Raw genomic sequence first — 11757 nt, forward strand, 5'->3', positions numbered from 1 at the left:
ATTATTTTTTATTGACATTTTTAATCGCGACACTTAAAAATTTCATTGCATTAAAGTAAACTAGAACAATAATCATTCGAACATTATTTATAGAATAAAACTACGGGTCATTGTACAATATATACACTTTAAGAAAACAATTGTTATCAGTTTTATTTTTAATTATAGAAATTTATTTATAAAAAAATAGAGATATATTTAAACGTTTCCTTTTTTAATTAATAATTCCACTGAATTTTATTATTATCATTTAATTTAATACGCCCAGTTGCAAGATATTGCAACGCCTTCGGGAATATTTTATGCTCAGCAATTTTGACCCTTTCTTGTAGACTTTCAATAGTATCATTCGGTAAAACTGGCACTGCTTCTTGTTCAATAATAGCTCCGGAGTCAATTTCAACCTAAAAAAAAATTTAGTTAAAAAAAAAACAATGTTTCCCTTAGAAAATAAAAAAAAATAATAATCATTAAGGTGGTTGTCGTGCTGTAGACCTCATCGATAAAATTTCATGAAATTGGAAAATGATATTAAGAAGGATGTCCTGAATGTAATTTTAAAAAATCATAACCTTGAACGATTGTGAAGCGAGATATTGATAATCACAATGCACGTAATTAAAATGTATAGAAGGTCGGATTAATCTAAAAAAGAGTCATATTTTCATATTTTTTTTTTCAAATAGCTATCGGTAGAATCCTTCCAAAAACTAATTGATTGTAGAAAAAACAATTATAACTTAAATAAAAAAACTGAAGAACGGTTGACCTTGCGGGCCAGCCCCGAAACTTCCCGCTTTTTTTGAGCTCAACAAGCTCGAAAAAGTTATAGTCGATACATGTTCGAGCTCTTTGAGCTGGACAATACCTTTAAATTCATTGGTATTTTCAAGCTTGAACAAAGTGACGTTTCTTATTAATATCCCAAGATTCGAGAAACTGAAAATAGTCAATAAGGATCGTTTTTTTTTTAAGTTTTGCTCACGATTATGCTTGACAAATTCAATGATTTTGGACAGAAATTGATAGAAATAATCAAGATAAAGAGTTACGAGAACGTTGAATTAAACCAGCGAGTTAATATATGAAATATTCGGAAAAAAATGTCAGAAACAGTGATTTTTCAAAATTTTTTATGATGATATTATTTAAACTAACGAACTGATTGCAATAATTTATGTAGCGATCATCAAATACTATGAAAGCAAAGGGCCGGTACGAGTTTTGAAACATATGAGTAATTACGATATGTGCACTGAGAAAAAAAAATACTTTTATCAAGAACATTTACTTGATACAAGAACGTATATTCTTGATAATTTTCAAGAATATATAATTTTGTCTCAAGAATTCGTAGAATTGAAGGAAATAATTTTTATTTAATTCAAGTAAAGCTATTCTTTTGTTTACTCATATTATGATATCAAATTCATATAATAACAAAAATAAATTTCATGCTCTTCTCTCAAGAAATTGATAATTAATACTAAAAAAATAAATATTTTGAACGGATTTCTTGGACCAAGAAATTCTTGTTTGGAAAATAGTATTTTTTTTTCTCAGTGTGTTATCCAAGAAAAATGAAGTTAATTGTTATTTTTTATTTTTTTTTATCACCGATATCCTTTGAACTAATTAACCGATATTGAAATTTAAGGCGGCATGTGACGCAGTTTTTCAGCCTTTAACGCTAAAAAAAATTATTAGAATCAATCAGTTCTATGATTTTTAAGTTTATTAGAAAAAAACACTTTTGAAATTCTTTCGACGACGATATCTCTTGAACAACTACCCGATTTTTATGGTTAAGGCAACATTCGACGTGGCTTATAGAGCTTTAGAGCTGATTAGATTTTGAAATCAATCCATCCAGTACACTAAAAGTTATAAAAAAAAAAACATTTTTGAAAAAAAAGTGTTTTTGGAATAACTTAAAACGTACTGTACCGATTAAGCTCAATTTTTCACAGCACCTAGGAATTAATAAGTCACTTCGAATACCACCTTACAGATCTAAATTGGTTCATCCGTTCGAAAATTATAGAATATTCACATACATACACTCGGACATCCTCTTGAAAATAATTTGAATCTCTTCCTAGCACGTCAAAGCGTCGAGATCTGTTCGAAATTCGGTTTTCGAAAATCGGACCGAAACCAATACTTTCCTTTTTTTTTTTTTTTGTGAAAGTTTTCAATTTTGTTAGCGGGAAGTTAAAAATAATTTTTTCACCGATCAGTAATAAAGTTGTAAATATTCAAAGTTATCAGCTCACAATTTCGAAATGAGTAAAAGCGAGTAAGCAATATGGAGTGAAAGAGCATGCGATAGCAAAAGAGAGAGAGTGAACAATAGCACGCGCTATAGGTATCATGACAACTACCTTAATAAAAAATAATTTTAAAAAATACAAACTTCAACAAAGTGAACAGTGCATCCAGTAATCCTAGCACCCATTTCCAACACATCTTTATGTGCATTAGCTCCTTTAAAAGCTGGTAGTAGTGATGGATGTATGTTCAACAAAGCTCCCTTCCATTTTCTAACAAATTTCTCCGTCAGAATCCTCATAAATCCCGCAAGACAAACGATTTGTACTTCCGCCGCTATCAATTCCGCGTCCATAGCTTCATCAAACTCTTGACGTGTCTTGTAATCTGTGTGCTTTATAACTCGCGTCGGAATACCAGCACGCTCAGCACGTCTAAGACCTTCAACGTCAGCTTTATTCGATATGACTAAAACTATTTCAGCGGCCATTTGCTGCGCAGGATCTCTCGTTGCATCAATAAGTGCCTGAAGATTTGTTCCGCTACCAGAAATAAGTACTCCCACTTTTTTACGCGGGCTCATTAATCTCTCCATCAACTTAGGTACATGCTGACGCATTTCAATTCCAATAGCCCGTGAAAAATTATTAACAACAGTGGATTTTTCTGTTTTTTTAACAACCGATCCAATAACGACTGGTTCCTCTTGTTCCAACATCTTAAGTACTTGATCTTGAATATCTTTTGAGCAAATAATTACAGCTCCAATACCGCAATTAAATGTCCTCAACATTTCCAGTTCATTAACGCCACCAGCCGTAGCGAGCCATCCAAAAATTTTCGGTATTTTCCATTGCTCAGCATTTAAAATAACTCCCAAATCATTTGGCAAAATTCTCGGTACATTTTCAATCAATCCACCGCCTGTAATATGAGCAAATGCCTTGATAATTTTACTTTTAAGTGCCGTAACAACACTGCGCGTATATATTTTAGTTGGTACCAATAATTCATCAGCTATAGTACGTTCTGAAAATGGGGCAGTGTCATGTAAATTAATTCCACTTAATTTTATAATTTTTCTTACTAAACTAAACCCATTGCTGTGAACTCCTGATGATGGCAATCCAATAACAACATCACCAACAATGATGTCGTTAGTTCTAGGTAATAAATCAGTTCGTTCGACAGCACCGACAGCAAATCCAGCAAGATCATAATCACCATCAGCATACATATCAGGCATTTCAGCAGTTTCACCTCCAATTAATGAGCAACCAGCACGTTTACAGCCTTCAACAATTCCACTGACAACTTCAGCAGCGATATTAACATCAAGATTACCGCATGCAAAGTAATCCAAGAAGAAAAGTGGCTCAGCACCGTGTGCTAACACATCATTTACACACATCGCTACTAAATCAATACCTACTGATCCATGTTTACCGGACTCGATAGCTATTTTTAATTTTGTTCCAACACCATCAGTACCGCTCACTAAAATCGGATCAACAAAACCCGCAGCGTGAGTATCAAATAGGCCACCAAATCCACCAATTGATCCCATCACTCCTGAACGTTTTGTTCCTGAGACAAGAGCTTTTATTTTTCCTACCAATGAATCTCCAGCTTCAATATCAACTCCACTACTCTTGTAGGATAAAGTTCCAGATTTCAAAATTGAGGAAGCTATTCCTTTATGTGCGATATCATGTCGGTATTGCTTGCCATCGAATTTTATGTCACGGGCTGCGATTGTCGCTTTAGCGGCCGCAGATTCTAAAGAACTAGACAAACAAGTTGTTATCAAAACTCTTCCACCATTAGTGACTATTTCTCCGTTAGATGAAGCAGTTCCGCTATGAAATACATAATGATCTGGGCGTGATTCAACCGTATTTATGCCAGTTATCACTTGGCCTTTTGAAGATGAAGCTGGATAACCACGTGAAGCCAAAATTACTCCAACGGCAAATTTATTTAAGTGCCAGTTGATGTGGATATCTGACAATCTGCCTTGACAACAAGCTTTCATTATCAAAAAAAGATCTGAGTCAAGTAGAGGCATAATTATTTGAGTCTCTGGATCACCAAATCGGCAATTAAATTCTAACACTTTGGGTCCATTCTTTGTCAGCATCAGTCCTGCGTACAAAACACCAACGTATGGAAGTTTGTCCTGCTGAAAACCCTGGATCGCTGCATTAAGAACTCGGGTCCTGACAATTTCATTATCATTTGAATCCATCAAATAACAAGGACCATAAGCGCCCATTCCACCGGTATTGGGACCAAGGTCACCGTCGAATATTCTTTTGTGATCTTGCGTCGGTGGCATCATCTTAACAGTTTTTCCATCAGTGAATGCCAGCATTGAAACTTCTTCTCCTTCAAGGAGCTCTTCAACGACAATCGTATCACCAGCGGAGCCAAATTTTTTCTCAACCAACATCTCATCGATTGCTTTACAAGCCTCGTCTTCATCAGCAGCCACCACAACGCCTTTACCAGCCGCTAAACCAGTTGCTTTTATTACTAAAGCACGAAACGGTGCACTTTTAACAAACGCTTTGGCTTCTGTGGCAGAAGTAAACGAACGCCATTGGGCAGTTGGAATTTTATGTCGATCCATAAATGACTTGGCCCAGTCTTTGTCAGATTCAATCAAAGCCGATGATTTTTCTGGACCAAAACACATTATCCCAGCGGTCTTTAGCTCGTTGGCTATCCCATTTGCTAAATATTCTTCTGGACCTACTGCTACTAGTGTTATTGAATTTTTTTTACACCACTCAGTTACTTCTTTATTATTTTTAATATTAATATTTATTAAATTTACTTTTTTTATTTTTTCTATACCACAATTGCCGGGTGACACGTAAATTTCTTCAACCTAAATTCAATATTTATTATTTTATCATTTGTATATTTATTAATTATAAATATTTAATACTATAATAGTGTCTAGTAAGTTGAAAAAAAATTTTTTTGACTTGAAAATTTTCATTTACTGCAGTTGTATTTGTATTTTTGTACTACTCATATGTGTAAGTACAAGTAGTACAAGTAAAAATAAATAACGTCTAAGATAAAATTTGATTTCTCATCATTTGACGTTTACTTTTTATTAATGAAATAAAATTTTTTAAAGTTTATTTTATTAAAAGTAAAATCACGAGAATTTGGACTATAAATAATTCAACGATCAGTCAATCGTTTGATAGATGTGACGTTTCATCACTTTTATTGTGACATTTTCAAGCAGCTCAAAAATAATAACGTTAATACAAAAGGAATACTACAGTAATAAATAAATAAATAAACTAGTCAATTAATTAAAGTCAATACCTCAACTATGACAATCGTATAACAACATTAGAACAAATGATATTTATTTTATTTTTAAAAATCAAATTTTTCTATGTAGAGTAATTAGACCAATAGCAATGCAAACTCCAATAGCGGGACAATAATTATCTCTTTTAACAAATAAAAAACAAAAATGACAAATATAATTATAGTTTTTTTTTTACAAATCATAGATATTCAAGTCTATATAAAAATTACTTATTATAAATTATAAACCGTTGGTTAAGCTGTCCCACTAGCAGTGTAAAAAAAAAACCCAAAAAAGTTCACCATGTAGAACTTCTAAAATTGAAACAGATTAGAAAATACTCTTGTCAAAAATAGGTTTCAAAAATGTTTTTTTTTTGTACTCAAAATTCGCTCATATAAAGTTCTGGATAAAATACTTTTTTACTATAAAAATTACAAAAGTTAAAAAAAAGTTCCACTCGAAGTTCTAATCTGTCTCAAGTTTGGAAGTTCCACATGTTGAACTTTTTTGTAATGATTTTTTTTTTACACGAGTACTGAGTTACTGAGTTTTCACGATTTTTTATAAATTTTATTTTTTTTATCATTATTAATTATTTTTGTATAGGGCAGAAGTACCGTTTATGGTCACTGCTCCATTTTTTGATATTTTATACTTTATTTTAATTAATGAAAAGGTATAAAAAAAAAAAAAAAAATTGCATTGTGACAGTGTGATAAAAGTATCTTTGTCGCATTTAAAAAATTAATTATGTAATTGCGTCTCTCCAAATTGTTTTATTTAAAGTTTTGAAGTGTTCAAAACTGGCAAAAAACGGTTCATCTACCCTACTTTTTAATAATTTTTATTTTAAATTCCTTATATATTTTTACGCCTACTAAAATTTAAAAAATTAAACGTCTTTATTTTATAACTAAATTCTTTACTGAAACTTTAAAATTCTCTTAGATGTTCTACTATTGGTCTCTTTGCTCTTCACTGATAATCAAATAAATAAATAAATAATAATTACTTGAGGTGATTGGGAAAGTTTCCAACAAATTGCATGTTCTCGTCCTCCACCGCCGATTACAAGAACTTTTTCTCCCATCATTTTAATTATTATCCTAAAAATAAAGATTATTAATTAAAATGCTCCATTAAATTAATTATCTAAGAATTACCACCAATTATTGATATGATCCTGAAGTTAACAGACAATTGATAATTTTCGGATTTTTTTTTCAATGGTTTAATTTGAAAAAAAAAAAAAAATTAAAAAAATGCACATGTAGAAAATCAAAACAGCTATAGGTGCAATTTTTTCAAATACTTTTTTTTTTATAATTTATTGTTTAAAAAAAAGTTCAAAAATTATTAGATGACGGCTAACTTCAGTATCATTTATTGATTTTGATAATTTTTCTCGAGTTTAACCTCCAGAAATAAAATCAAATTTTAAATATATACTAATATATAGATATATTTATATAAATTATTTCTAAAAATATATTTAAATAATAATAATAATAATAACTATTCAAATAAAATTATTCTAATAAATATTATGTATTACCTTTTTAATTAAAATAATAATCAAGCACGTGGTTTATTTAAATGCCCTTGAGTCCGTTAGAATGCTTGAGTTTGAAAAATAAGATAAACACGTGGTATATACTATATATATATTTATGTATATATAGTTATAGTATCAACAGGTAGCTAATCTTACAATACTATGAAGTAATTCAATAACTATAATTACTTATACTCGTAACTTGTAATATGACTGAATATGCTAATGAATCGACAAAATATTAATTTATGAATAATTATCCACAGGGGGTCAATTTATAAAAGATTACTACTATCAAAATGATAAACTTTGAACTTTGTAAAAATATTTAATTTTGAAATATATATCATAAAATATATGTTTGTTTACTTGAATAATTATTATTATTTATATTTTACGTCATTTAATATCTTTCATAATTATTATTTTGTAGAGCGTCAATAATAAATTTACATTTATTTTTTTTAAGTTCGTTAGATATATATATATCTATATATGTATATATTTTAGGGTGGAGTAAAAAACAAAAAAAAAACTAATTATAAAAATTAAAAAACATTTTCTGCCTAAATAAGTAAAATGTTGCTGTTGAATTATAAAAAGAAGTCTTAATTAATAACTATTATTGTAAATATTGAACTTATCGTAAAGAACTTCAATAAAGGAAAACAAAAAAACCCCAACATGATTATTAAAATAATTAATAATTACTTTATTACTTACAAATATTTACAAATAATTACTTACGAAATTTAAATCAACTATTTCAAATTTACCCGATAAATGGCGCTGTTATGTCCAAATAATTTTTTTTTTTATTTTTATAATTATTTAAAATAATTATTTCTGAGCTCCTCTTTGAAAAGCGCGCGAAAACGCAGCGTCAGCTTTTTCACCTTTTTATGCGGCAAAGAATAGTGGGAAGACACCTGCAATAAGTTTAACGAATAAATAATAAACTGTCGTCACTTTCCACCAATGACAATGATTATAAATTCCCCATCAAATCACCAACCAAAGTTTATAAAAAGCCTGAGCACCCATAGCTCAGGGCTAGTCGGTTCTTAAAACTTACGGTCCGCGAATATTCGAACGTCGAAATTTCGTGCACTCTTATTGCAGGATTCCGCCCTAGGCGTTGAAAAGTCAATAAGAGGATTTTTAATATTTTCAATATAAACCTTATTGCAGATCGCAAATCCGTTTCGGCGTTGAATAATCAATAAGGCATTTCTTAATTTATCTAGACTAATTCTTATTGCAGGAATCCGCTACGGCGTCGAAATAATCAATAAGAAATAGTCAAAGATCGTGAATTTATCACTAACCTTACTGCAGGAATCCGCCCTAGGCGTAGAATAATCAGTAAGGCATTTAAAACTAAAATCTTTTGTATCCAATTATTGCAGGAATCCGTTTCGGCGTTGAATAATCAGTAATTGAATTCAAACTATTATTAAAAATCCTCAAATATTGATCTAAAATTCGATCTGACGCAACTGTAGTAATCGTTCGTCTAATACAATATTTGCCGGATTTTAAAAATCATCCGGTACGATCGAACCAGTGACGCAAATCACGTGAGTTTGCGATTCCATCTCGTGCCGAGTTAATTTGCGCATAAAACCACTTTTCGGGTGTGTAAAAGGACGCATTAAATATAAATTAAAATCTTAATAAAATAATTGTCAAGGATAAATAATCCTGTAATATAAGTAAACTTAAAAATTGTGAAAACTGGAGTGAATAAGTGACGTTTAGTTGAAAACGTTGTAATTTGAACCATCAAAATAAAGACAAAGTTCATCACTCCAACCTTGCGGTTTTCATTCGAGAGTAGTACATAAGGTCTTATCCTATAACCCAGCCGCGCCCACTCAACCCAAATCCTAGGAGGAAGGTCAAGCGAGCTGCAACGTTCTGGAGGGGTAAAATCTGCCGTACTAGAAGAAGTTACATCGAAAGGTAGGTGAAAGAACTATTTTTCTATCATCATAAAATACTTTTGGCTTAAACAAGAGCACCAGTCTCTTCGAAGACGTTTGGGTTCTTAATTTTCGAAAAGATCCACTATAAATAATAAATTATAGGAAGAAAATTTCTTCCTCGTATTCTTTATTGTTGTCCGCACCCTCCAACCCGCTTGTCCAAAAATTACTATCGCTACCAAAGGGAGAAATCCCGGATAAATAATTAAAAATTAAGCGGCGGACATAACAGCGCCGATTTTCAATTTTTCAATATAGTAAAACACCACAATATATTGAAATAAAAAACAAAAATTTTCAACTTCTCGCTGTGAAAATTTTCAAAAAAGTTATTGTTTTCGGTCCGATATTCGAAAATCGAGTTTTCAACGTATCTCGATGTTTTGAGGTTCTAGGAAGCTATAGGTGGCTCACCAAGTCGATCGGTCGAGTAGCTTACAGTTACATCAAAAAATAAAAATGAATAAATTTTTTTTTGTTTTTGTTGCATAACTCGTAAATCGCTCGAACGATTTGTTTCAGTTTGATCGAATCTAAGTCTTAACAAGCTCTTTCGATTGCCGCAAACCACATGCAAATCGGTTGATTTGTTCCGAAGATATCGTCAGACAAAAATTACTTTCCCTTACTTACGAAAAAAAAAAAATTTTTTTTTTTTTAGTTTTTTAGTGATTTCTCAGAAACGACTCGAACGATCGACTTCAAAATCTGATCAGCTCTAGAACTTTATAAGCCGCGTCGAATGCCACCTCAACCATCTCAATCGCTTAATTTGTTCGAGAGATATCGTTGGCGAAAAAAATGATAAAAAACGGTTTTTTTCGATTATCTTTGAACTGACTCATCCGATCAATTTCAAAATTCAATCAGCTCTAGAATTCAAGAAAACGCACCAATTGCCACCTCAAACGTCAAAATCGGTTGATTAGTTCAAAAGATATCGGCGCTGAGAAGTTAAAAAAATAACATTTTATGTTATTTTTTCCAGATAAATCAAAATGTAATGTGCTAAAATGTGTCTGAAATCATACCAACTCTTTCTCTTTATAGTCTCTTCCGATCATCAGATAATGTCATATAACTTAATCCTTAGTTTTAAACATATTGTCAGCAAAAAATTTAAAAACCCAGTTTTTAATGTTTTTCTCGGATATTTTATATATTATTGCTCTGCTCAAGTCAAAACTCACTTAAATCTTGATTATGATCACTGACATTAATTTCTGCCTCGATACATTTATTTCATTGAACATAATCGAGAATAAAAATTTGAAAACCGCTTTTTCATTAACAATTTTCGATTCTTAACTTGTCAAACTTTCGCAAAAAACGTAACTTGGTAGAGCTTGAAAAGCTCATAAAAAATAATCCCAGGTTATAGCATTTTCGAGCTTGAGGAGCTCGAAAATATATTCACAGTGATGTTTTCAAGTTCCTTGAGCTCGAAAACATCGGGAAGTTTTGGGGCTGGCCCGCAGGGTCAACCGACGCCCAGATTTTTTTTTTTTTTCACTCTATATTTTAATGTTTAAGGTAATAGACCTAGTACCCAATTGGGAAACTAATACTCGATCACTTCATGTATTTGCATAAATATATTTAATAAAATTTAGTAAATATAGATATACATGAGTGATCGAGGATTAGATCTTTTATCTTATGCATAAAATTTTACCAATGTCTATTTGAAGGAATTAAATCCAGTGCGTGCAAGTGTATAGAATAAAGAACTTAATTGTAAGTACCAATGGAAAAAAAAAAAATCGGATTGCGTTCTTCGAAAACATCTGATCCTTGTCTATATTATTAAGAGGATAAGGTAAATTTTGTTCCCGCCATATCTATACGATAAAATAAGTCAATGTTATTAAATTTGGTATCGTTAGGAAGGTCTTAACTGGAATTTATGCCTTTTCATACTTCAAACTCTTTTTTATTGCTAAGAATTGAGTGAAACAAAGTTATTTATATCATTCGCAATCCATTTAAATTAGGCGCGAAAAAAAGACGATCGTATTTATCTTCTCTAAATAAATAAATTAATACTTTAATTATTCTATCACTGAATTTAGCTAAATATCACTGAATATACATCTAATATCTATATTATTAAGAGAGAATAAGAAAAATTTAGTCTATGTCATGTCTGTATGATAATAATTAATGATTTTATAAAATTACGGGCATAAAAATTTTAAAAAACTCTAAGATTAGATACTGGATTTTTTTCGTATCAATAAAAGACAACAGCCTTTTGGTAAACCCACCAAATTTAATCAATTTTTTGTATTTTTCATCGTAGTTGATATATTTTAGAAAAAAAAATGTATCAACGACTTATAAAAAAAAAATAGATCGTGTAGATTTTTTTTTTAAATCCTATAATTAACACAATTTTTTAAATCGATTGGTTTGCGAATTAATGAAAACATCTGAAAGTAAATTGTTAAGACCTTAATAAACGATAAAATCAAATTTACTAAATTTGGTAGTGATACTCTAGCAGTCACGTAGTGACTGTAGATTGCTCGTCTTTCTCAATAAAATATTTAAAAACAATCAACAATTCACTAAATAAATGCGTAAATGAATATTATGAAATA

At 30.6% G+C, this 11757-nt stretch overlaps 1 protein-coding gene across 1 annotated transcript; it reads right to left on the reverse strand.

Moving 5' to 3' along the window:
* Window positions 1–7404, reverse strand: LOC130665280 (trifunctional purine biosynthetic protein adenosine-3-like). Its single transcript, XM_057465605.1, has 4 exons — window positions 7167–7404; window positions 6624–6717; window positions 2417–5164; window positions 1–404 (listed from the first exon to the last, which is right to left on the reverse strand). Exons 2-4 carry the CDS (start codon window positions 6702–6704, stop codon window positions 219–221), a joined length of 3015 nt encoding a protein of 1004 aa, XP_057321588.1. The 5' UTR covers window positions 6705–6717; window positions 7167–7404; the 3' UTR covers window positions 1–218.
* Window positions 7405–11757: the final 4353 nt, after the last annotated feature.

Source organism: Microplitis mediator, chromosome 3, assembly GCF_029852145.1.
Source record: "Microplitis mediator isolate UGA2020A chromosome 3, iyMicMedi2.1, whole genome shotgun sequence".
NCBI classification, from domain to species: Eukaryota; Metazoa; Arthropoda; class Insecta; order Hymenoptera; family Braconidae; genus Microplitis; species Microplitis mediator.